General features: G+C 39.8%; 1 protein-coding gene across 6 annotated transcripts in view; it reads left to right on the top strand.

Moving 5' to 3' along the window:
• Positions 1 to 1,508: 1,508 nt before the first annotated feature.
• Positions 1,509 to 27,679, top strand: part of DCLK2 (doublecortin like kinase 2) — an 84,603-nt gene continuing 58,432 nt past the window's right edge. For 4 of the 6 annotated variants that reach the window (XR_012587214.1, XR_012587211.1, XR_012587213.1 and 1 more), the window contains exons 1-2: positions 2,008 to 2,573; positions 13,624 to 13,958. Coding sequence is in view for 2 of the 6 variants with exons in the window: in XM_074588821.1 (XP_074444922.1) it covers positions 2,156 to 2,573; positions 13,624 to 13,958 (753 nt within the window). In the remaining 4 variants the exon portion in view is untranslated. Of the gene's footprint in view, positions 2,574 to 13,623; positions 13,959 to 27,679 lie in introns of all 6 variants that reach the window. The other 2 variants (XR_012587212.1, XM_074588822.1) reach the window with 1 other exon arrangement.

Genomic DNA, 27,679 nt, shown 5'->3' with positions numbered 1-27,679 from the left:
TTAGCCAAATCTCTTCCCTTTCCCAGTATGACAGAAAACCTTCTCTTAAGCTTCGTAGAATGTCTTTACTGAACAGGGACTTTCATAAACCTATTTTCTCCTGTATGTGTCTTTCAGTTACTAATTTGATTTACACATAGAGAAGCTCCACCTGCAGCAGTTACATTTTCAATGCAGAGGATCAACCTGAGTGGACCTCCTGCCACCAACTGAGTAAGCAGTGTGGAGAAGGACGGGCAAAGGTGGTTCTTATGGGCCCAGGACAAAACAGCAGCAACTGCAACCATCTGTAATGATCACAGAATCATTTAGGTTGGAAAAGACCCTTGGGGTCATCAAGTCCAACCATCAACCCCACTCTACAAAGTTCTCCCCTACACTATATCCCCTAACACCACATCTAAACAACTCTTAAACACATTCAGGGACAGTGACTCCACCACCTCCCTCGGCAGCCTATTCCAGTGTCTAACCACTCTTTCTGTGAAGAATTTTTTCCTAATGTCCAGTCTAAACCTACCCTGTTGCGGCTTAAAGCCATTCCCTCTTGTTCTATCACTAATTACCTGTGAGAAGAGACCAGCACCAACCTCTCTACAATGTCCTTTCAAGTAGTTGTAGAGAGTGATGAGGTCTCCCCTCAGCCTCCTCTTCCTCAAACTAAACAGTCCCCATGATGCAACACAACTGGAATACCTCAAAGCAAGAGACCTGAAAAAAAAAAAAAGTGAGAACCTGTACCTAGTTGAAAATGCCTTTTACATTTTTTATGTACTTACTATGTCAAGAAAATAAAGTGTGTCCTCTAGTAGTTGGGAAAAAGTTGAAACTGCCTCCATTTCAATGCATCTTTGACCATTTCTACCAAAAATGAATTTGGCTTGAGCAACCTAGGGAGCATTGAGAAGCTGTGTGGGGAAGCTGCAAACCATGGGCTAAAGCACATTTGGGAGGTTGAGACTGTGGGAACAGAAGTTGGGCTCATTTTGTTCCTCAGAAATTGTGGGAAGCTCGGCGGCAGCAACCTTCACAAGTGAGAGAGGGAAGCGACAGGGATGAGTAGTTTTCTGTCCCAGGGGATGTACTTTAGGGAGAAGGCCACATAGAAAGAAGCCCTAGAGGCATTTTTAGCGTTTTAATCTAGTAGCCGAGTCAAAGTAAGGCCGCGAGAGGGCCAGCAGGCAGCTCTCCTGGTACGCCTGAGGTAGTTCCATGGACCGGTCCTGTCAGAGCCGCCGCGAGGGGGACAGAGCTGCCCCTGCCAGAAAGTTGCTTCCCCAAAACCCTTTAGTAGAAGAACCCCTTTCCCTTCATCACCTGAGCCTGGCCGTGTCACCAACGCAGTTCCCGTCCCTCTCAAACCCTGTCCCTGCCGCCGTTGGGGACAACGCCGCCGCCCGCCCGCCTCCGGCCAAGATGGCGCCGCCCCCGCCCCGCCCGCCGCCCGCCCCCACAGCGGCCGTGCCGCCCGCCCGGCGCTGAGGCCCGGCTCCAGCCCCGCCCGCCCCGCGCTCCACCGGCGGCAGCACGGGCGGCCGGGCCGCGGCTCGCTCCTCCCGCCAGATCCGCTGCGGTTGATTTTCTTTCCTAGGCGGGCGGGCGCTCGCAGCGCCTTTGCCCGCTGAGGACCTGGGAGATTGCGCCGCTCCCCGCGCTGACTGGCGGCCGGTAGCGTCGCAGGGGTCCCTGCTGCCCCCGCACCGGAGCCGGGTGGGAGCTGGCGGAATAGGCGCTCCGTCCCCACCCCTTCTCTCCAGCGGAGAAGCGGCTGAGGGGGGGAACCTGCGCGCACGGCGTCCTCCGCATTGTGCGAGCCTGCATGGGCACGGCGCGGCTGCGGGGCTCCCCCGAGCCTCACGCCCCCGCTCGCTCTCGCCTCAGCATTACCCGTAACCGCCGGTTGAAGGCTTTGAGGGATGCTTTTGTGCGCGACTGCGGGCGGAGCAGCGGGTAACGACGGAACTAGCGGCAGCTGGGGCTGCGGCTGCGGGTCAGGTCGGGTGCCGCGGTCACCCGCAGCCCTCCCGTCCGGGGAGGCCGAGCGCGATGCTGAATTAGGCGAGTGGAGCCCTTCCAAGGCGCGGGGCCAGGCTTAGCAGTCCCGTAGCCGGCCCGGGGGCCCAGCGGAGCTGGAAGAGCGGGCAGGCGGCTCCCCATGGCGAGCAACCGGAGCATCGAGCTGGAGCACTTCGAGGAGCGGGACAAGAGGCAGCAGCGCGCCGGGCCCCGCCGCGGCGGCAGCGGCTCCGGCGGGGGCGGCGCGGGGCCGCGGGGCAACGGGCTGATCCCCAGCCCGGCCCACAGCGCCCACTGCAGCCTCTACCGGACACGGACCCTGCAGGCGCTCAGCTCGGAGAAGAAGGCCCGGAAAGCCCGCTTCTACCGCAACGGCGATAGGTACTTCAAGGGCTTGGTGTACGCCATCTCCCCTGACCGCTTCCGCTCCTTTGACGCCCTCCTCGTCGAGCTCACCCGCTCCCTGTCGGACAACGTGAACTTGCCCCAGGGTGTCCGCACCATCTACACCATCGATGGCAGCAAGAAGCTCACCAGCCTGGATGAGCTGGTGGAAGGTGAGGGGGCTCCGGTGGGCCAGGGGCAAGCGGGGCGCAGGCCGTGGGTGGTCCTGCAATGGCATGTTGAGGTCCAGCAAGAGGTGGTGTGGGGCCTGGTGGTGGGCTGCAAGCTGTCCCTGGGGTGGGCTTGTCTCTCACTACTCTGGTCAAAGCTGAGAAAGGTCACTGCTGAAAATCAGCAGCCACAAGACCCCCTGAGGGCAAACGGCCTGGAGTTGCCCACTGCTGTGAGGTGCGATAGGCCTCATTTTCCCTGTGTGGACCGTCCGCTTCTACCATCATCCAGACAAGTGATGTCTGCACTTGTGGGGGTTGACTCTAATGGTAGTTAAGCAGCAGGTACTCTTCTCATCTACAAGGACCATAGTAAAGTTCTTGACTACCTTTCAGTCATCGCCATTTGTAAGGGAGGGAAACGCTGTAACTTAGTTCTCTAACAGTTATTACGCTGTCATTGATGCCTCTCAGTGGCTTAAGCTTTGTGAGAGAAAGCCCCTGTGCTGTGAAAAGTCCATATTCATAGAGGGAATTATCTACCTTGTTTGACTTCCAAAACCATTTTCAGAATTGTCCCTAAGTAGCTTTTGATAATGGGACTTAGCTGCTAAGGTTATGTAGACCTTGCAAATCTGAGCAGAGCAGCACTTGACTTCTCAAAATGGGGCCAGAAGTACCTTTTTTCCAAATAAAACCTATTACCCCTTGTTTGTAGGGAATGATAATTACCAGAACAAAGAGCAGATTTCCCCCATGTTCTCTCATGATATCTTAAATACAGTTTAAATTCAGTGTTACATGAATCAGTCTTTCAAACGTGTTGGTTCTGTTGTGCATGCTCTGAGGTTCATAATCAATTTGCACTTGATGCTTCTCCTCAGGTATCTACCTGGTATCAGCCACTGCAGTCTTCCACCCAGTGACTCTATATGCCAGGTATAGCTGATTTCCATTGGTGAAGTAGTACCATTTTTAGGTGTTCTGCTGCCTCCTCCTTTTTAGGCTTTCAGCTGTGTATCTTTTAAGCTTTTATTTGGAAACTCCCCTTTTCAAAGCAATGCTGAATCACACCTGGAGAATTTGATGGCAAAGGGAACCTAAAGATGTTTATATAATCCATCAGTAAAGGCACTGGGAGTTAGGGACCAGCTACTCCACAACATGCAAGAGGAAGGGAAAGGCTACAGCATTTGCTGCATCAAGGGGGTCTTACTCAAAAAAGATATGCATGAAAGTGCACTTTATAATATTGCTCTTCACTGGAAGAATAAAGCAAAACAAATGTCACAATTGAAATTACACTTCCGTGTTTTCTCAGTAAAATAAAAGGGGAAAAAGAGGGTCCCAACTGCTTATTCATCTATCCATGACCAATACAACTCTCGGGAATCTTAAGAAAATCCTGTAGGATTGTAATAGGATTAGTACGTTCTTCATTTAGCATGCCAAAAACTTTACCAGTGTAAGTCTAATCACCATACAGAGAAAGGAAAGCAGATACAGGGTCGGGAAGAAAACAAACAAGTAGTGAATCCATCATTCCTTGAAATTATCTGAGCTCTTTTCCAGCTGTTTTGTTCTTGAGATGCTGGAAGAGGATCTGACTTGGTTTTATTTTCTTAATTTCTTGTAGTTCCAGCACAGCAAGCTTGAACTTCTGCTCTAGAATAAATACATGAACGTTGGTGATATCCTAAAGCTTGAACTGCAATATCACCAAAAGCAGTTTGGAATGGTGTTGTGTTGTATTGCTTTTTAATATTCAGAAAGGAAAATAAAATTAAAGTGCTGTTGTGCATGCCAGCTACAGACTGAACACCAGACCGAACATGGCCACTTGATGCAATACCTAAATGACTAGTCTGTTTGCACACCATCAGTGTTGTTGAACTGGTGCATGGAGTTACAGTACCATACAGTACACCAGTTCGGGTTGCTGTATGAAGTGAGCAGGTGAGTGCTCAGCCGCCCTTGCCAAGCCAGCAAGATCTGCATTAAACCTCCCTCAACTCAAGCCCGTGTCCCTAGCTCTTAGACACTGATGAGCCCCAGTGCAGGCAAGCTCCTTAAGGCCTATTTGCTCTTTGTCAGGGATATAAAAGCTGGTATGAATTCTGTATGATAAAAGTCCAAATTAGCTGAATTGCATCACTGATGAATGCTTTTTGCAGTTTGGCTGTACTTGGCAATCTGTTTTACCATGTATCATTTTAGGAGGAAAATAGCTAATATACAGACATACTACAGATCTCAAATATTACTGTTACAGGTTGAGTAAGTTAAAAATACGACCAGATCATGCTTGTTAGTCAAAAACTGACAAGCTCTATTTTAAGCATATTGCTTTTCTTAACTGGATTTGACAGTCAAAAAAACATGCTCTGCTTGACCAGCCTTAGGCAAATACCATTTATATTCCCAGTCCCTGTAGATTAGGGAATATTATGGCTAAGGGGTTTGACAGTTTTCATTGCTTTCTTAGAATGGAAGGAGTGAAGAATTTCATTGTCTGCTCCTGATTTTGTTTGAGCAGACAGATCCAGAGAGGGGATGGGCGTTGGGAATGTTATGACTTCCTTATAGTTTTCTTTCTTTCAACCTTACTGTCAGACATTACAGGACTTTTGAATAGGAGATTCCATGTGTAATTTCATGTTTTCCCTTCAATAGCTATAACGGAATAATAGCTTCATTTTTATTCTCTACCAAAGTTAACCAATTAAGTATTTGTCTAAATCCTTCAGTTTTCTTTGAAAATGTAAGCTTCCTAAAGCATGACACAATGGTAATAGTAAGAATAGTAAGAACCGTGCAGTTCTTTAGTGCTGAGGTTTGCGTTTTAATTGATGTTGTCATGCTCTGTGTCACTGTCCTGTGCTTTCATTGTTTTGGTAGTGAAAGACGTGGAGAATCCTGATTGTTAAGGTCTGCTGCAAAGTTCAGACACGTTGTTGGATTTTGAGAGAGAAAACCAAATGTAGACTCTATTCCTAAGAAAAGTCAGGTTGATTTGGCATGTGGTAGGGAGCTTTTCTAGTTCCGTGGGTAGGACGCATTGCTAAGAGTCTTTTGTTCTTTCAACTGCAATGCTTAATTCATACAGTCCTTTATAAAACGTCAGTAGTTTTGTCTGCATGGTTGTGCAAGCAATCAACAGGCACCTGTAGGAAAGTCTTTGGGCAGGAGGTGGGAAGGTTCTGAGCAGGGCAGTCCTTATGCATGGCTAGGACATGTAGCACAGCACAATATCTGCTTTAAAGAAATGGGCTCTGCCACACTAATACAGAGTAAAAGAATGTTTTTGAAACAAGGTATTGAACAATCCATGTATTTTCTGCCTTAGACCATTGTTATTGTTACTGCATGTTACATTTTAATCCTGCTTAAGTACCTATGACTCTAGTCCATGCGCACTGTTACATTAGGTCAAGAATATCTTTTCTCTTGTCAGGGCAAGCAGATGGTGACACCAAGTAGGCAGTTTGTATTTTTGCTTCTTTCAGAAGGTATGATTACCTTCCTGTGCTAAAGCCAAAAGCTGTAATGCTTTAAAAAGAAGCAAATGCAGCAGATTTAACAAAGAAGGTTAAAAAGGAAGGACAAAGAAGGATTAAAAGACATTAAAAGCATATGCTTCCAAATTCTTCACTGGAATAAAACAAAACAAATGTCACAATTGAAATGCCATGTTCGAATCACTGTAGTTACACAGTCCTGGAGCAATGGCGTGTGAATGTGAAATACGGAAGTTAACTTCCCATGCAAGCAAAATAAAATGGTTCCACCACTGCGCATTGCCTCGTTTCAGGGACGGGAGAAATGTAATTTACCTGAAAAGAGTTATTTATTTACTGTAAAGGAGGCATGTGGTATTAAGCGGGTTTGATACCTTAACAGGTGTCCTTAACTGTCTTCTGAAAGCTTTTACCCTGCCTGAGCAGGGGGTTGGACCAGATGACCTCCAGAGGTCCTTTCCATCTTCAACTGTTCACTGATTCTGGGAAAGCTTGTAGGAAGCTCTTATCTGAAACTCCTGACTAAATAAACTCAAAAGAGAACTAGGAGCTAGAGAGAACTAGTCATCAGCTAAGATCCTGGTTGTCATTCCAGGTTTTAAAAAGTGTATGGGGAACTAAAATGCTGTAGATGAGGAAAGATCGTGACTTGCGCAGGGTTATTGGAGATGACTTGAAAGTGAAGGAATCATAAGAAGCTGATGAGGAAGGAAGTTCTGTGAAAGAAAGGAAGGAAAGAGAGATCTAAATAACCTAATCCTTCATAAAAGGGGTTGTTCTATTTTTAGATCAGTTCTTCTATATATGCTATAAATATGCTGTTCTGGAAAACTGCTCGGCTTTGTGTTACAGAACACAAAAAGGGTACTCTCCTGTGATTCCAAAAGTTAGAAGGTTAGTAGCACTGATAACTGCTGTGCTATACTAAATAAGCAACCCTTGAAACTAATGAGTTCCACCAGAAGAAGCTGAGGAACGTGCAATGGATACATGAAATATACCTAGAAACCTGCCGTGTCCTATGTGCTTCACAGGGGAACACACATTCAAAAATAGGGAGACTAATGGTTTTCTTTCTGTAGGGATGATTTTTAGCTGTGTCAGCTGTATCATTCTCTGTTATGCAGTGTGTCATTTAAAAATTGGATGCTTTACGTCTCTGAGGAGATAGTTGTTAGTGCTCGTTAACACCTTGCAAAAAGCAAGCCAGAAAACCTTGTTCAGAGACTTTTGTTTCAAATATCCTGACTCAGGATTTTTGAGTGTTGTGCATTTAATTTCTTCCTTACGTTACTTACTACATGGCATATACACAGTTTGTTTTTTAACCTAATCCTAAGGAATATGAAATATCTACAAGTCTCTCGCAGTCTGTTTTTAAGGAGACTAAAAAAGTCTGAATGTTTCTAGGCTACTTGTAAAATGCCTAGCAGTGGGGTTTCAACTCAAAAAACTTGTGCTGTGAAGAACCCCAAGTTATCAGGCAGCCAGGTTTCCTCAAAACTGCACATAGTTGCAAGTGATGTAGACTTGTGGTACAAAAGGACAAGATGCATCCTTCTTTTCCTATCAGTACCTAAAATTGCATGGCTGAATTTTGTGGAGTTCACATACACCCTACTTTATTTATCCCTGCATTAATATCTTGAAAGGTGAGCTAGACACATTTTCTGTGAATGACAGTGTTGAAGAAACAGATGGCAAAAGAAAACCTTTGTAGATGAGATTTTAAGTAAGCAAAGCAGTATTTAGGCAAATGATGGTCTATGGTCAATCTGACTGATAAATAACCACTGTAATCTTGTTTTCTCTTTTATCCATTCTCTGTGTTCATCAAGTGTATTTTACTGTTGGGAGGGAATGGCACGTATTATGTTTAGACTGTTTGAAACCGGAATCCTTCTACAGTGTACTTGAACTGCATGTGCACAGCACACACACAGGTCTTGCTTCCTGGATAGTGCATCTTGTTATTAATGCAGTACAGGTAAATTATTTAGAGGCAGGTAATGTTTCCTTGTTAACAGGCAATGTTTCATGTCTTCTAGTTGTTTTTCTAATGTTAATAAGACATAAGAAGTAAACTTATTCCATGTGTTGATTATATGGTGACCCAAAATATCAGCAGATGTTACTCGGTTTAAGTGAACATATGCCCCATTTGAGGAATTTTTGGTAGTAGCACGATTTCTTCATGGAAGAATTGACACTTTTAGATTGCTCTCAGTACTGTCATGAGGCATCGGATGGATGGCACATATGCTCTGTTGAAATTATAATGCCAATTTATAAGGAGGTTTCATACTTCTGCCAAAACTGCTCTGCAGCCTGGTTAAGCTTCCTGCTGTAGAGTAGTTTGGCTGTGTTGAGTCCCAGCTGTAACCTATATCTGTAATTCTTGCATTTCTTTCTGTGTTAAAAAAAAAAGACAGTATTGTTTAATAGGTCTTTCTACTTCATTAGTCTATAGTTTACTTCTTTACCTGCAAATGTCAATGTAGTATTAGTGACAAACTTCACAATCTGATCTAAAAAACTATGGAGCTGATTAATGTTAATGCTATGTTGTAAGCTAAAGACATGGTATTTATTTCCAGTAACGTAATTGCTGTAACTATGTGACAGTTAAGGCTAGTATGCATTAGCTTTAAAATCTTTCAAGACTATAAATGGAAAGTGGGCCTTCAAACCATAAAATTGACCATACCAAAGTCAGCAATGTAAATATCTGAAGTACTGTTTATCCCTATTTGTGGAGTGGTGCCAGCTTTCTAGGGCTGGTACAAATGACAAAAAAAAAAAAGCTACAGACTGATCAAAATGCATTTTCTACTTTGGAGGATGGCTAAAATAACAATTTAAACAATAGCACAATGTTCAAAAATTAGTGCCTGCTTATCACGGGGTGGTGTTTTCTTAGGCATGCTTTTTGAATACACCATTCTGGAAGAAAGTTTCCCATAGTGAACTTTATAGGTGTGATTCAACTTACCCCTGCCATTTTTTTCTCTCCCTTAAATATTTTCTTCTGTTGAATAATCAATCATACATCCCTATTAAAACAAAAAAATCAATGTTTAACTTATTCCTAGAAAATCATTCTTTATGTGGAAAGCAGCAATTGGTTTCCTAATTATATTTTGTTTCTCGTATTTTTTTGTTATTTTGCAAAGTTCTCAGTAGAACTTACAAACTGTGGGTGAAGTCTGGCTGTGGTGAAATCATTAGAAATTTAAGTAGCAATTTCAACAGAGTAAAAATGTTATCCTTTAAGTCACGAACCAAGCAAGTCACTCAATGCATGTATTTTCTCACAGTCCTTGCTCTAATCCTGCCATGTGTGCCTGCCTTGCAGGTGTAGTAGTAAAATCTTTTTTCCATGTAAAACCTGTGTTACTAAGTTTAGTTTATATGTCTGGTATAAGAAAGCAGGCATGGAATTAAAAACACCAAGCAATCTGTAATATACTACAGTTCTCAAGTAATTACCGGAAATTTTGCAATAATTTTTGCCAGCTACTTTTTTGGTTTTGTTTTTTAAAAGCTAAAAATAGTTTATGCTTCAACTTAAGGCTTGGCTAAATGCAGCTGAAACAAGTTATTTGAAATTTGTTTTTTTAAGGTATTATGTTGTTAAGTTGAAAACACTTCCTATTTTTTTATCAGAAAAAAAAGAAAACTAAGGTCTCTGCTTAAAGGAAAAGAAATAATAAGAAGAAAACGGTAGTAAGTGAGTATTGCAACCTATTCAGATAATCAAGAAATTATTTTATTCGTGCATCAAGCAAGGAAACTAGTAGAAGGCAAAGATTTATTTTTTGGATTAATACTGACTAAAAATTTTATAACGGGACAATTTCTGCTGTCCTAAAGGGTGTTATGGTGCAACTCTGACAGATAGTAGATCCCATTCCATGATAGTATAAAGAAAATAATCTGTTATGATACATGTCTGTAGAAGACAAAGCTATCATACCATATTGAGACTCTTCTATGGTAGATACTCGAGCAAGGGACCTTTTGTTCTCTCCCTGTACTTCTTTATGTAAAGCAATTAATTTATTTCAAATTGGAGAGCCTGTTCCTGAATAGCCTTAATTTTGAGGAGGTTTTGTGGCTGGTTTTTTGTTTTTGTGTTTTTTGTTTGTTTTTGTTTTTGTTTTTTTTAACTTCCTTAATTTAAACTTCAGCCCTGAGGCTTAACTTTGAAATGTCTTGTGTGCATTTTGGGTTTTTTTTTAATGGTCTAGGAAGTGCGTTCTTTTTGAGATTGAAAGGGTAATTCTGAACATGCTCAATGATGGTGAATTTTGAGGTACCTTGTAGTGCTGATTGCTGGAACTTATTTCACTCTTTTGCACACAGCTGGACAGGCTGTACTGAAGAGTTCACTCTGAGGTGATAGGTGACTTCATGTACTGAAGCTTATGTAAAATCTTTGAGATGCTAGGGGCACTCAGTGTGGTTAGAAAGATATTCTCATGCATAAGATGCTGTCAGGTTTGTTATATATATTATAGTTATGTATATTTATATATAAATTATTATCAGAGGATGATTAAATATTACCAAAGTCTTACACAGATCAATAAATGTGAAAGCAAGTGGCCAGGGACTTTCTGAAGTTGAATGCCTAATATTATGCACCCAGAATAATGACTAAATTACCTTCTGTTCATTTTTTTGTAGCAGGAAATAATATTTGGCATTCTTAACCAACATGCACACACAAAAAACCAAAGTCACTTGCTAGGTGCATCCATAAGAAGTTTAGCATGCAATTGTGGAAAAAATTGTCCTAAGGGTTTGACTGGGGTAGAGTTAATTTTCTTCATAGTAGCTAGTTATGGGCTCTGTTTCGGATTGGCACTGAAAACAGTGTTGATAATAGAGGGATGTTTTAGTTATTGCTGAGCAGTGCTTACAGAGAGTCAAGGCCTTTTCTGCTCCTCACACCATCCCGCCAGTGAGTAGGCTGGGGATGCACAAAAAGTTGGGAGGGGACACAGCTGGGACAGCTGACCCCAACTGACCAAAGGGATATTCCATACCATATGGCGCCATGCTCAGCATATAAAGCTGGGGGAAGAAGGAGGAAACGGGGGGATGTTCAGAGTTACGGTGTTTGTCTTACCAAGTAACCGTTATGTGGGATGGAGCCCTGCTTTTCTGGAGATGGCTGAATACCTGCTTGCTGATGGAATGTAGTGAATGAATTCCTTGTTTTGCTTTGCTTACGTGTGTGGCTTTTGCTTTACCTATTAAACTGGTTTTGTCTCCATCCACAAATTTTCTTTCTTTCACACTCCTGAATCTCTCCCACCACCATCCCACTGGCAGGGAGCGAGCAAGTGGCTGTGTGGTGCTTTGTTGGCGACTGCATTCTACTTCACACAGTAAACTGGCTGTAGACAAGAGAATAACAAAATGATCATCAGTTATGTTAGTAAGTCTATTGGTATGAATTAGAATTACCAGCTTCTTTGAGATGCTTCTTATTTGGCAGCACTGTGTTTAGAGAGAGACAGCTTCATGGCTTATTAGAAACTGTTCAGAAAATAAGCATAGTCTTTTGAATCTAGTACTAGAGGATGTAGAGGGGGAAGCCTTTGCTTTCTGTTGCAGCTGAGCTGCTGTAACAAAACTTGAATAGTACCAGGATAGGTGAGTGAAAGGTCTCTGAAAACAGCTGTTGAAGGAGAACTGTCCATCTATTTCAAATCATAGTGTAATTTAGTTTGGAAGGGATCTTCTGAAGTCATCTCATCCAATGTCTTTTTCAAAGTAGGCCTGACGAAATCAGATCGCTTGGAGACTTTTTGCAGTTCAGCATGTAGTTCTGGGGCAGCATAAGCTTCTAGGCCACCACAGTTCTTCCTAAACTGTGTGGGGTTTTTTTTCGCCTACCTGTAGGTTAGTGCTAGTGTGCATGCAGCTATGTGGAAATCCCATTCAAGGAGTTTATGGGCTGAAAACAGCTCACTTTTCTTTGCTCATTTTTGCGGAAGGCGGAGTCGTCTGGTTTTATCTGTATTGGTTTCTGATTTGTGCGTCACTTGGTCTATGAATGTGAGGAGGAATGATGTGGATGAGTAAAGAGGAAGAATAGAGGCAAAGCACTGACATCCATAAAACCTCACACCAAATTGTTTCTTTGTACCTCAGCCCCAGTGATGTTTGTGGAGGCAGAACTGCCAAACTTTCCCAAACAAAATTATTGTTAACTTAATTATAATTGTTTTCTTTCAAATACAGCAAGTAAACGTTCAAGAAGGTTTAAATACAAGATAAATTAGAATTTATATGGGAAAAGAAAAATGGAAAAAGTCTGTCAGATCATAGTAATTCTTTGGGGGTTTGAAAGTAGTTTACTATCTTGCTTTTAGAATAAGCTGTACAATTTCTAAGCTAAATCAGCTCTCCAAACGAGTTCAGAAAGTAAAAGTATTGTTTAAAAGTTTTGTAGTATGTATCTAAACATAGGTATACATTTTGTAACTTCTACAATACTGTACAATAGAGGTATGTGTACTCTTTATTCTTCTTGCTGTGAGTATAGGAGGTGAGTTTGGTTTGTTCCACCAGTGACCTTGAGCGTGTAGCTTTAATATTAGAACAGGCTAAGCTTTTTAAGATACAAGTAGTTCTGCCTGGAGGAATGGTGTGTTCCATCAGTTTGGAACCTTTGAGCCTTGCATTATGTCAAGGAACGGAGAAATGTAACAAATTCCTTAGGTCTGCATCATGGCTGGTGCCACTTACAATAATTTGCTGTAAGGGTGTGTATTACTAGCCTGTGATAACATTTTTTTGTCCTCTGACCTCCCTTTCATGTCTTTAGGAGATACTGGCAGTGTGAGCTTTGAATTAGGAAAGAAATTAAAATGGGGAAGTGGTAGATGCCTTTCCTATACTTGTAGTCTCAAAAGTCTCATTTGTGGCCTCAATAGGTGTTTGGTCTAAAAAATGTTGAACTGAATACATTTCAACAGTGTATCCTTGGTAGAAAGTAATATATTCCTGGTAAATTAATGTGTTCTTCAGGGCAAGGATCTCAAGAAGCTTGAATTTTATTCTGTTAAAACTTGCTCCTTTTAAAATAATTCATGATTAAAGATAGGTATGTGTGTACACATCTTGAAGTATATACTTGAGTATATAGGGAAGGACCTGCATATTTGCTGTAGGAGAATGCTCTTAATGTTGTGTATTCTGAGCTCAAGTAATTTAAGTATTTGCAAAATGACTCTGCAGTCAGAATTATGATCCAAAGTAAATGGGAAGTATCTTCAGCCCCCTCATTACCCTTTATTGTTTTTTTTATTTCTTAACCAGAGGTCTTTTGAAACCTGTTCAGACCATTCTATGGGAGTGTCATTTGGGTGGAAAGCTCTGATAATTTACAGTCCTCCATTTAAAATGGCCTGCAGTTGAAATACCGGAAGATCACTCCTAAAAAAATTGTCTTTTTTTTTTAATTGACAAAAAATAGCTGCAAACCCTCTTAAATTATGAAAATGTCATCTTCTTTCTAGGTGAAAGTTACGTATGTGCATCCAATGAACCGTATCGCAAAGTTGATTACACCAAGAATGTCAATCCAAACTGGTGTGTGAACATAAGGACTGGGTCCACTCGATCCTTGACATCTTTGACATCTACAAAGAGTGAAGTGAAGGAGAGTAAAGACTTCATTAAACCCAAATTAGTGACTGTTATTAGGAGTGGAGTAAAACCACGGAAAGCTGTGAGAATTCTGCTGAATAAGAAGACTGCTCACTCCTTCGAACAGGTCTTGACTGACATCACAGAAGCCATTAAGTTAGATTCGGGTGTAGTCAAGAGACTTTGTACCCTGGATGGAAAACAGGTAGGAGAATAAATTGCTGTGGCCATCTAATAATTATGAGTTAATCTAAGCTTCTTTAGTTTTGTAACGAATTCTTGTTACTGTGTATGCTTTAACCTGCTTCTGAATAAGGACAGCTTAATAAATGGCAACTTTAAAATTTTTTATTAAAATATTAATATCTGAAAGACATTAAAATTGTTTATAGTACAAAAGAAGTTGACCACTTTACATTCTAAGTAAAAAAAATAAAAAATGTATTTTTTGTATACTAACTCTGTTGCATTGCTAAAATAAGTGCCTGTTGATTAAGTAACACAGTTTATTAGAAACATTTGAAAGCAAACTTGTTAAAATACATATATGTTTTCAGAAGCAGGGTCATGTTTTCAGACAGTTACATAGGTCTGAGCAGTATAAGAAAAATATTGCTGCCTCTTTCCGTTTCACTTCCACGGATTGCTATTTAAGTAGGAAAAGGACTGAACTGTTGTTCTGGAGGTAGTAACTGACATGACAGAAGGTCAAGAATCTTATCTGAAATGAATAATTCTGGGGGGGTGGTAGTATCTTTATAACTTGCTTTTGCTTTTAGTATTAGCACTGCAAAAACATGCTGCCAGGATTGATGATGCGGTAGGTCTTTTACTCTCACTCTGAAATACAAAGGAGTGGTTCATAGAATGTTCTGCTGCACCAGATAAAAAGTGTTGGGGAATACATTTGCTGTTGATCAGTCAGGTTAATAATGACTCAGCCCTTCATGGAACAGGATTTTGATACTTTTATTTGACACTGATGTGGAACTCTGACAGCATTGTGACTTTAGTAATACAGAGCAACACAGGCTGCAAAGTAGATCACATTTAGTATCAGATACCTGGGCTATTGTACTGTTGACTAAACATTAGGATCCTTGTTCATTCAACAGGTATTTTTGCACACTTTCAATTGTGTTCAAATAAATGTGGGAATTTTTATTGTCAAGCTTTTTATAATGGTTGTAATCCTGTAGACTACTTAAAAAGCACCTTTTTGTGTTGAAAGTTGCTAGCAAATGTATTGCAGAAGTGCGCTTTCTCCATTTGTCTCGATATGAGGTCTGTCTCTCTGGTTATGTTCTGTGTGCTGTGGATACACTTCTTATAAATAAGTACTTGAACTTACTCTGTTCTTTGGTATTAAATATAGCGAGGCAAATGCATCACTGAGACTCTTGGTTTTCAGTATTTGGCGGTACTATAATGTGCTCTGTAGTTCTTCTAATAGGTTTGATTTTTAATGAGATTTGTTAACAAGATTTGTTCAGAGAGAATCCTTTCTAGGAACATCCAAAATGTGATTTAGTCATGTTTAATTTAATTCATAATAAAATAGCTTTGAAGATATTTATTATACAGTAATTAGGCTCTTCTGCCCATGAAGTCTTCTGTTACTGTCTCAGATAAGATGATTTTAATCTTCTCAAGCAAGTAGACAGAAAGAGTCAGGAAAGGAAACTGCAAAAACTAGGATTCTCAGTTCAGATTCACCTCTTCCATTGCATTGTTAATACAGTAGGAACTCACTGGTCTGCACTGATGTGGAAGACGCAGTAGTGCATCAGGGATCAATAAAATTAATTAACATTAAATCTCTCATATGTTTCTTGCACATTACTGTCACCCTGTCACAAATGGAGTGATGCACTTCACTCGTAAGAGTGACGCAGCAATATATTTATTGATATAAACCAGCAATTTAACAAAATTTGATAGTAGATGGGACAGTGGTTTAACAATATTTGATGGCAAGGTGTACTTGGTTATTTACTGCATAGAGGACAAGGTCAGTCAAGACTGTAAGGGAGACCTTCTTGTTGAGTCACAGGTTTCAGAGGATTCCCTTGCTTCCTAAACTGCTTCTCAGAGAGAAGTCTAGGTGTGGCTGAATCCAGTCCTAGTCCCAGACATGGTCGACAGTTTATGTCTAAAGGGTTATATGTGCACAATCGGTCTACGATACAGTCTTAGTAAAGCTTCAAATTTTAGCATGCCATTCGTCACTTACTGAGTATCTGTTGTGGCAGGGAATCTCTCAACCTCAAGGTGTAACCTTGAGAGGCATCCCTACTCAAGGGGAGATCCTGGTGTGCAGCCCGCTGCCATGCAGGAGAGCGCAAAGGGCTCTTGGGCTGTTCACTATTTATAGGGGTATGATGATTGATTTATAGTCATATTTGTGTATTGACCACAGTAGCAGTACAGTATGTGGTTAGGTGAGTGCATTGCCATAAATTAGCCCTTGGCTATTGTGGTGTTATCTGTCTCCCTCGAACCCATTTTGAGCCAAGTGTAGCCATCATGCACCCACTGTGACCACCATGGGTGGTTATCTCTTGGGCAGGGTTACAGGAGGTGAAGGTCAGGTTCAGGGGTTGGGGGGGGGAGCACACAGTTACACACCCATGGTGGATGATGGCTGTCTTCAGTCCACAATGAGGATGACCAATCATTGGTAATGCTTCAAAATAAGTGTAAGATTTCTAATTGCTGCAGTACCTCCTCCTGCCCTTTGATGGTAAAGGCAACGACCAAACTTGGATTGCAGATGTAGGTGTTGTCCAGAAGGATCAGGTAATCCCTAGTTCTCACTGCGAACAGCCTGCAAATTGCTGCTTATTACAACTGCCTCTCTATGTAAACTGTTTCAGCAGTAGTAGTGCATAAAAGTGGGGACCTCTCTTCCATTTGGAAGAAAGGCCTTTTGCTTTTCCATAGGCTTTGTGAAGAAGCCTTTGGTCCCTAGTGCAATCTTGATTCAAGCGGTCATGGGATATAGTGCCCCACATAGAAGACCTAGGCTTTAAACACCCTGATAATAAACCCCTCCGTCTGCTTATCTAGGAGGACAGAAACTTCTGGGGCTTTTTTGTTTGTTTCTTTTTCTCCAAAGTGAATGGCTGACCCCAGTTTTAGGCAATAGGGATTTTTTTTTTTTCTTTGTTTGTTCCTTGCTGGTATATGTAGAGGTTGGTGCCCAAGGGCTTTGTGGGGTTTGGCAAATGAAGAGTTGCTTTGCTGCCAATTACCAATTGGTGGAAATTTCTGAGCCTATTTTCTCTAATGTAGTAATTGCTTATTCTTCTGAATCTGCTAGGAAGGCAGATCTTTTATGTTCATTGTAGTGTTGGCACAGCTTGAAAGGCAACCATTAAAAAAAAAAAGAGGCATTTTGTAAATGGCTATGTTCCTATAAATGTAGCTTTTGTGTTTCTCAGGGTTTTGGTTTTTTCTTTTTCCGTCTCCTTCATATTTTTATCTCCGAGGAAATACATATTTTTTGCATTTTTTGTGGGTGAATACGTTTAGGTTGTATTTTCTGTTTAATACGGAATTGATGCTGAAATTCAGGTGTTTAAAACATGCATGTATAAAATTTGTATCCTTTTATTAGGGATTGTGTTGTTCTGTTAATTTCTGGGGCAATTTTGTTTTCCAATAGAACTATTTAACACGTGTAGTAAGAAATGACCATGTAACCAGTGACGTATGAAGAAATCTTTTTAATTTTGATCAGTACAACAGAAAAAACTCAAAATAGTTTTTATTTACTCTTCTGACTTCATTAATCTTGACTGTAGCAACATCTTGATTATCATAGTAACACAGAGAATAACATCCATGTCAGATATTTTCCTTGATTATTGTGTATGAAGACAGTCAATTATCTAGCTTTTAATTGTAAGATTTTATAACGTTTATAAGGCTTCCTTTTTATCTTCAGTTTCAATATGGATGCTGTAACTTAGCGCATTAGTGCTTTGTAGCCTCAAGTACAGATTTATTTATTTTTTTAACTACACTGATGCAAGGCTGACTTTTGACTTTCAGGCTGTTGAGCAACCAACTTTTTTTACCTCCCAATACTTTTGTGATGGTTTCTATGTGAGGAAAAATATTCCTGTAAAAGTAACTAGGCTAAACTCTGCAGTGCAGGCTTCTGCTATTCCAGTCTTTGTGCTTCTGACATTGAGGTTTGCCTAATATATTTGCTTGACCAAAGTGTTTTCCTTACTTGGCTGCGTTTTTCCTTTCTGTTCTTTGCTGGAATCTGTCACTGTCCTACTGTGAGGCAAGGACAGTCAGACTAGAACTTCTCCGGTTGGGAAGTTAACCCTTCATCTCAGAAGAGAATGGAGGGTTTCCATCTTGCTAAACAAGCTTCAAGTTTTGGTCATTGCAAAGTGTAGCATAGCAACTTAATGGTAAATTACCTGCACTAATTGTTTAAAAGAATATGAGGGGGGGGTGGGGGTGGAATTTCCTGTGAGAAACTCAGAAAAAGCCATACGGAACTCTGAAGCATGAGTTGACACACAAAAGAAAATTAAATCTTCACTTCAGAAAGACAGTAACTTTTTAAGCTTGCATTCAGATTTGAAGATTTTTAGTAGAGATGATAGCTTCTATAAACTGAATTTTGTTTGCTTTGTAGTGGAAATACTAAGGAGACCAGTTGGTGCTATTAACGTACTCATCATAGAGGGCAGAAACCAAAACAAAGGATGAGCAGGAGACATCTCATTTATTAGTACAAACGATATTCCCCATATTCTTGTTTCAGTTCTTTTGGCACATAGACTTCTGTCTTTCTGATCTAAAAATCTCCATTAATACAGTACTTTTACTAGAATCTTAATCTCAGTGAGAGCTGACTATTTAGTACTGAGACACGTTTTAGAACATATGAGTTTTGGTTTTCTCAGTTTTCCAGTTTTGTCTGCGAAGTCATACTTGGATGAGAACTGCAATAAAATTATTTTCTAAAAAAATTAACTGGGTTGTTTTAGCAAAGATTTAGCTTTAGTTCAATTCTCTCCTACCTAATGACAGTGGAAAGACTATGTGGTTTTCAACTGTATCTTATTCATCAGCAGCATACTTTTTTTTTTTTTTTTAAAGGAACTGGGCACTAGGAGTTAGGTGTACTTTTTTTTTAAGTGACATTTAATTGTATTGTTACATCACTGTCTGATATCTCATTGCAGGCTGAGAAACAACTGTAATAGAAACTGGCTTCCATGTTAGCAGCACTATGTGTAGTTGAAACCTACTGAAAACAAAAGACTTAGGTCTCAGGCTCTAACCGAGTTATAGGCGTTTTCACAAATGTATTGGAACTAGCACAATTCTAATTTCTGCTACAGGCAACTTTGCAAGAACATAGAAAGCTCCAACTTCTGTGCAGTTCTAGTTCTGCTGAAATTTTAAACAGCCCTTTAAGCGGAAATGTTGCATTAACCTGCAAGTATGAGGGGAAAAAGCCCTTAAGTCCTTTCATTGCTCACAACTCTTAAAAAGGGCTTATATATTGTTATAGAGTGACATCAGTGGCAGCTGCAAAGTGAGTGATTCTCTGCATTGCAGATCCCACCAAAGTTTGGCATTTGTGGGCAAGGAGTCTTTCCTCATCTAGCTTTAAGACGTTGAACAGTGATGACAGTCCCTGCATTCATCTTAAAGGCTGAGGGTCAGAAGAAGTAGAGTCAACTTTTAGAAAGCAATATAAAGTTTGCCAAACAAACTGCAGCAAACAACTTGGTGATTTGACACTATGGATATGATTGGCAATATAACTACTAAAAGAGTAGATGGATAGAAAGGCTTTTCAGAATTTGTGGTTCATGTTCGCAAGAAAAAGCAGGTTAATCGGCTTATTATGTGGCAACTTACACAACTGAGAGTTATGTCTACTCTGTGGGGTAAAAAAAATAATAAAGTAGTCACTGAAGTCTTTTTATTGGTCTGTAAGACTTAAATATCAGCACAGTGTGTGCAACATTGTATGAGAGAATGGGAACAGGGACATTACCTCTGAGACCTCCTGATGCAGCAGTTGGATAGTGCTGCAACGTAAGAGTGGAATATCAACTCGAAGGAGGCCTATATATTGTTGGTTTGATGAGTTTTTTTTGGTTTGGGTTTTTTTTTAGTTGACGTGAGTCCACAGATGAATATTGTGTGAGGAAACAATAGAATACATTGATGGAGATGCAATCAGACGTAGTATTTAGATTGTCTTTAAAAGAGAGAGACTAGAACTTCCAAGAGAGACACCTTCCAGGAGAGTAGGAACTAAGTGGCCTCAGAAATTAAATCAGAAAAGATACACACAGTACAGAGGAGGAAAAGAAAAGCTCATACTAGATGTTGTCAAGAACGATGTTTCTCATTCACTGGATGGACAGACATGAGACAAAACCAATCTGGAAGAGCTAATGATTACTTTCTAAGGCATAGGGAAACCCTAAAAAAAGAGTATAGAGGACTCCTGTACGAGTCTAATTGTCCTACAGCTGGTGCTCATTAGATGAGATGGGCGTTCCTAAGGTTGAGCTAAATAAAATTCACTCTGAGGCTTATGGGGGAAAAAAATTGAAGAAGCAATATTGTGAATCACTCGTGGATCATTGGCTGGATCCTTTTCCCCTTTTACGAGTGCATATGAAGCAGTGGAACACCTCTGTTACCTGTAAGTTGAAAAGCTCCCCATTATTTGGTACAGTCACCTTTATGTGCGTTATAAGCTAGAAGGGTCTGACATAGCACCTGTCTGTTCAGGGGGGCTGTTGTTTTGTGTTGAGCACAGGACACAAAATGCTTCAACAGAGTGTATGATGTGGGGTTTTGACGGGGGCGGGGCGGGGGGGGGGGGGGAGGTTGGTTTTTTGTTGTTGTTTTTTTAGCGATAAAGAGTTATGAAAAAATTACTTGACTGAGGAGAGAGACAAGGGGAAGAAAACAGTAGTGGCCTCTTCCTTGTATCAGAAGTAAACTTTCTGACACTGTCTTTTTGCATCAGTCAGCTAGGGAAGCATGGTCTAGAAAAAATGCACTTCTTACTGGATACACAGTTGGAATACTGTTGTTTTGAATGATTATTGATGATTCACTGCCAAACTGGAATTTTATATTGAGTAGGGGTCGATAAGTGTGTGTCTATACTAGTCACTGTAAATGACCTGGAAGATGGAATGGAGGATATGCTTAATAAATACAAAGAACACACCAAACAGATGAGTTATAAGAAACCTGAGTAATTTGGACAAACTGCAGAAACAACGTTGGATAAGGCAAGTTGAATAATCTTAGACTCACTGGTTATTAACAGTGCAGATAGGAAGTTCTGGTTGTAAGTAGTTCTGGTTGAAGTCATAAAGGGTCACAGATGAAGATGAATTAATGGTGCCAATGGCTGTGCATAGGAGAGGAAAGCCAATAGCCATAGAGAAGGTAGCGTCAATCATCTTTTTTCTGATGCACACGTCAAGTGGCCATTCTGCTCTGTCTCACTCAATGCAATGATAGCAGCAAGAGACACCTTTATTATGGAAAATCCAGAAAAGAGTAAAAAGAATTAGGAAAACATGTTCTGTAAAGAAAGATTGAAGGAAATAGGATTGCTTAGACTAGAGAAAGATCATCAAGTTTTCAGGGGTTATGAACAAAAAAAACTACCCGCAAAGAAAAAGTAACTGACTTCTGTGTCTTCCCTGTGTATAGGAAAAGAACTAATAGGCTTAGTCAAGTCCAGTGGAACTCAGTGGTAAGTAGTCAATGTAAAATTAAGATGAATGAAGAGGTGATTTTTGTTGGAGCAGATAAGTAGCATCTAACAGTCTCTGAGGTTTCTGAAAACTTTTTTTTGTTTGGAGTGTTTTCTGTAACTAAAGTCTGTTTACAACTTTGGAAGAGCTGTTGAGCTAGAGATAAAATAACAAAAATCTGAATGCCAGTTAACATTAAAATGTGCAGGTATACACACTTGCATCTCACAGAGAATTCATACAGTAGGTTTTACAGTTAGAGTACGTTTTATCCCAATGTTAGCAAACTTCTAATATTTGATATAAAAAGTGATTTAGGGGAAGTTGGGCTCAAAGAGGCTAGAATTGCTTCAGAGAACAACTGTGGAAAGATGTCTGTCTAGGCAGTGTGGGATACGTATCTTGCAAGTCTAAAGAAAATAAAAGAATTAAAGGGGCCCTAATCTTGAGGAAGTCTGTATGACAGGAATTGAATGCATCTGTGGACACCGCTACATGATGGTTTTTGTTCAGACTTTCAATCGGTATGCTCAGAACTAGAAGCCGTGGTTATTTATTGCTAGAAGCAAGGAGGAAATAGTGTACTCAAGCAGAGAAGATAATCCTGGCCTCTGTCCGTGGACATAGAAATATTCCCATCTGTAGTTATTTATGGAAGGAAGCGTTATCTGAAACCAACCTGAAATTAACTGTGCTCTGTCATGGATGCAGGGATCTGAAAAATACCCTAAATATGAAAATACAGAGATCTTTTTCCAACTACAAATCTTGTCATGGAACACTTGCTAAAGCATTTTCATTACATGGAGTGGTTCAGGGGCCACAGGCAGATAATGTGTGTTTAGGATTTACCCTAGTAGTATGTACAATTTTTATCACAGTTGTCACAGGATCATAGTACCAGTCCAGTTACCATTTTGAGGAAAAAAGAAAATGTAAAATGGTAAGGATTTTGTTTAAAAGTAACAAAATTATGATGCGTAACGTGCTACAGAAAACGTATTAAAAAAGCAACAGAACGTCAGTCATCTAGTGAGTCATCTCAGAAGAGTGTTTTAAACTGGCAGTGAGCAATAATGCTGAGGAAGCTCTTTATTTTTTGCATATGCAAAAAAGCTGAAGGTCATGCCACATGAAACGTCCACAGTCTAGCACTGGAAAACTTAGCTGTCTGGAACAAAGGTCTTTAGAATTCCTTGGGGGGAGGGTGGGGACAGGGGACGCCTTGTATATTATTCTTACTTTCTGGAGATCAGTAACCCAAAATATAGTACAGATAAAGTAGAGAATGTACATCTCTCTCTTCCACACGAAGGTACATAATTCTAGTTTTGGGGATGTGGTGTGACATTACGGAGAATGTAATGGCTGGGGTCCACTGGGAGTGAATTTAGTCTTTTTCAGCAAGGTAAGGTTTACATACATAATTAGTAATACCCACTGCCATCAAACTAACATATTGGTGAAGTGGGATATTAAAATAATAGAGTATTTATCAAAACGAATGCAAAACCAGACCCTGATTTGAAGTCAGCACTTTTCAATTACAGCATGGCAACTGAAAAAAATTGCTGATATTTTAGCTAAAGGCAAGCATGTGTATTCTGTTAAAAGTGACATCCAACTTGCTGGAGTCTTTGTGGATCTATAGAGAGAATAAATCCTACTGGGTTTTCAATTTTTGTCTGTGCACACAAAGACCTGACAGCACTTAATAAAAATGACATGCTGCACAGTGTGGGAAACAATCACTGCAAAAATAGTGGTGTCACCAGTGGTAACGTTGTATCTTTGTTGATGTATGATTATAATAATTTCAGTGCTGGGTTACAGAAATGGTGTGTGTAGCTCTTGGAATAAAAGAGTGCTATGCAGTCATTGTCTGCCATCTGCCATGCTAAAGATTGAATCACATGACTTGGAAACTAAACCTTGGGAATTTGTTGTGTCCCGCTGAGCCTGGCCATTAACAGATAATTAGTCTGGTAAAAATCTTTTGAATTCATTCTGCAGCTGTCATATGCCAGATTAGGATTTGTGTCACAGGTTCCTCATTACTTTGAGATCTCTGAATTTTTTTTTTTTTTTACTGTAATTAAATTACCCTATGTTACTTCGGTAAACAATTCTTGCATTATTACATTTAAACATACAAACTTTTCTTTAGGAAGCCTGTTAACACCTTACAGTGTAAAGCTGTTTACCAACCACATACGGAAGGGTTTCAAGGTTGAATTTTCTCCATTCCTGTTCATAACACAGTGTATAAGCAGGCTTTCTAGTTTTAAGATCTGTCTTTCAGGTTGTCAGGTTGATGGATCTGTTACAGTAGCTGCTTCTTGGTTGTCTGTAATCAGATTGTCAGCATCTCTTAAGTCTGTAGAGGCAAAAATACTGAAATCTTAAAATATGAACTTCTAGATTTGTAACAGTTTTTAAGAAATACGGCGTTCTCTTCCATAATAAATTAATGGCAGGAAACATGAAACAGTTTGTCAGCGAGAGGAAAGGGAATATTCATCTTTAATGTTTAAAATATTGATAGATGATTAATTTCCAATGAACCTTTAAACACAGTAGTCTGAAGACTCAGAAGGTAAAGTAACGTTAAAGTAATAGCAACACAAGCCAACTTTTAAAAGCAAAGAGCTTCCCAGCACTCAAATGGAACAATGACCCGTGTGTGGCTTGAAGTTAGTAAGCTTTGCATGGGAAGGAGTGATACTCAGTGTTTTCACTGCACGCAGTGAAATTCAGTGTTCTTGTAGCACTTTCCTTGTTCACAAAGTGAACAATCAGTTTCTTCTGTTGTGCAAATATGCAGTCTATGCCGTGTTCTTTGTTCCTATTTATTTGGTGTTTTATTTATTGATACATGGCACAGGGTATCACAGTAATATCCTAGTATTAGGAGTGTTCACTGGTCATAATATTGTTTAACTATTTTCTTGTCCAAAACTTCATGTAAAGAAGTGCAGATTAGATGGATGAACATTTTTTGTCCTTTTTTTTAAAGGAAACTTTTCATCTTCATTTCAGACCTATGTAACAAAGTATGATTGACACTGCACATATATTAATGGAGATAAAAAAGACCTACCAAATACCGTTTTGTTTATTCCAATACAAATCAAAAGACATGAACAGAAGGTTATCAGAAGCACTGAGACATTATGTAACTAAAAATGGTTAGGAGTTCAGTACCTTTCTTAGTCTTGCCTGGGGCTTTCAGGAATTCTCTGTCCCAGTCTTTAGTAAGAACTAAGATTTATATGGAGTTTTTTGGAGGTAAAGCCTAGTATAAGTTATCAAGCATGGGGGAAGGTTTTGTCTGAGAATTCAACCTGATTGCTGTTTAATAAAAAGAGAAGCACCTCTAGCTTTGAAGCGATTAGAATATGATTAGCCAAATATTGTCTATAAGGCCAGATCACAATGTATAAAACCTTCAGTCTCTGATGACCTAATTTAATGCATGTAGTTTTCTAGTGAGAACAGGTAGAATGGTGATCTATTTTATAAACTCAGTGTTTAATTCTATCTCTGTGTGAGGGGAAAAAAAAACAATTTTGAAGTTGTGTTGGACATCTGAACTGTTGGGGTGACCGTTTTTTCATTCTTTACTCCAATACTCATTACAGAAATGAAAGATTGCCTCACAGCTATTTGGACTTTTACTGAGCTATGTCTGATTGGAGAGGGAACAGCCAGAGCACAGTGCCATCCAGATATACTTCTTTGTTTCCTCTAGTTTTTCTTAATCCTCCTTAGTGTAATGCATTCCTTGTGTAAGTACTCCTAAGTCAAAGTATGTAAAACTACTCCACTGCTCATGTGTTAGTGGCAAAAAACTCTCGAGGGATTTTTATCAATTCAGAACCCACCACGTTTCCAGAATGCAGAGGGGCTCTGCATTCTATTAATAGCCTATTAATAGCAACCTATTAATAGCCAGGCCTCCAAGATTTCTACTTCACGCTCACATATTGGGGAGGATCCTTATGTCACATCCTAGACCTTCTTTCTTTATCTGTTGGGAGGTAGATGCAAGCCTGCTAGTGCCTAAATGCTTATCTGAAATTGAAAACTTCAGTTTATCCATCGTGCTCAAATTAGGATTCTTAAATAAGGAATAAAAGCAGCTTTCATTGTTTTAACCCTGTCACCAGGGTCTTCACTTGATGGTTGGGAGTGGAGGGCATCATTTGTTTATCAAAAGCCTCCCTTAAGAGACGAAACAGGACAGTCCATGATACTATCCTATGGAGAATGTTGCTGTAATGTACAAACCATTTTCGACTTACTCTTCTGGTTGCAAAAGATAAATTATAATTAAAAAACGTCAACTGGTAAGCTGAGGAAAATGAGATGCATACCTGCTCTGGCTGTTCTCAAGTGTTTGGACACAAATGCTCAGTACGCATTGAGGTATATTTCTTCTGGACAATGGAAAAACTGTGAGAATAGGACGTTGGATATTTCTGCTAAATACGACTCCCCAGTGTTTTCACTGCTCTCAAATTTGCAGCATATATCTGAAATGAATTGCAAATCTTTTAGTGTGGTTTGTGTTTCATTTTTTCCCTTCATCTGTAGCACAGTTTATTGTTGAAATTTTCTTGAAATAACAAGTGTCTTAGAGGAAAAATATGCCTGTCTTCTGGCTTGTTTGCCCGATAGTTAGAAGTGAATCTATCTTTTAAATGGAATCTTTTCCTTTTCCCAAAATTTTTCCAAAATTGTAAATTCTGTGTTTCCTCTTTCTGTCTGAAGCCAATAGCAATTGATACAGATCCTGGCAACAGGACATATTGCCAAAATTCTCATTGCTCTGACCAAAAATGCTTTGTTGCTGTAAATATTGGAGAAGGATGGAGGAGGAAAGGTGGGATCTAGTATTTTCACATGCAGACCCAACTATGAATCCTTGTTAGTATGCTAGTGCACTAAGTAAGAATTACAACATTTCCTCTTTTTTATGGTGGAAAAAAAAGGTTATGTGAAGTTCAAAATTTACTTTGGACTGAACTAAAAAAGCACTGTCACGTGTGATGTGAGAAATAAATATTAATAACTCTTGTGTAAGTTGACTTTGTTAGGGATGAGGCTGTAGTTAGAGGCTCTTTGTGACCTTATTTTTTTTTCCTCAGTGTTTTATATATCCATATATAATTAATCTCAAAATGTTTTAGGTGATTCATCCTCCCTCATACTGTGAGTCATTTTTAGTTGGACTAGCATACTCAAAAAAATCTTATTTTTAGCTAAGGGCTAGATACTGTGTGTGTGACACCTGAATGTTTGTGAAAGGACCTTATCTGTAAACTGTCCTCAGTTGGCAGGGAACAAATTATAATTTTGTCTTATTCTATCACAGTTTTCTTTGAATTGTCATTTGCTATAAAAGAAAGTGCAGGTTTTCTGTGAAATGGAGTATTAACAAGATAACTCCAATAGTGTGTTACCAGGTTTCAGTGAGAAAAGTGACTTTTATCAGTGGCATTCTTTACCATATATATGCTTGAGTTTGTCTATTTGGTAAAATACATGAATAAAATTGTTTTCTGAACTTGTATCAAAAAATTAAACAGATTGTTCACTTTTAATATTCTACTAGACTAAGTTCTTTGATGCTTAAATCTGGCTGACAGTTCTTAGAATTTGATATATTAGGTTATAGTTAAAGTCTCTGAACTCATGAACACATTTCCAACTATTTTAAAAATCAATTTCTCAGGGCAAAATCTGTGTTCTGAGAAATTAGTTTTCCAAAATACCTGCGTATTTTCACTAGTGCATAGGTATGCTTGAAGTCTGTAGCACTTGACAAGCTATTCATTTGTAAAACTGATTATAAAATTGCTGGTTGCAAATGACTTGTTCTGCATCACTTCTTTAGCAGAAACTTGATGTCTGCCTTCCTCTAATTCACTGTGACCCTTCTCCATCACCTCTCTGATGGGATTTGATTTACTTTTCTTTTGCTTGCTTTGCTTCTACTACTGTCTTGTATTAAGATAGCCTTGGAAATCCCTTGAGTGATTTCAGTTGCTTTTTTGCCCCCCCCCCCTTTTTTTTTTTTCCTTTCTACCATTAGTAATGTTAGTGTGGGCCAGAGAAGGTATGTCAATGAAATCTCTGAGTTGACAAATGA

Source organism: Larus michahellis, chromosome 5 (genome assembly GCF_964199755.1).
Source record: "Larus michahellis chromosome 5, bLarMic1.1, whole genome shotgun sequence".
NCBI classification, from domain to species: Eukaryota; Metazoa; Chordata; class Aves; order Charadriiformes; family Laridae; genus Larus; species Larus michahellis.
The sequence above is the reverse complement of the archived record's forward strand: the minus strand, read 5'-3'. Positions and strand labels throughout refer to the sequence as shown.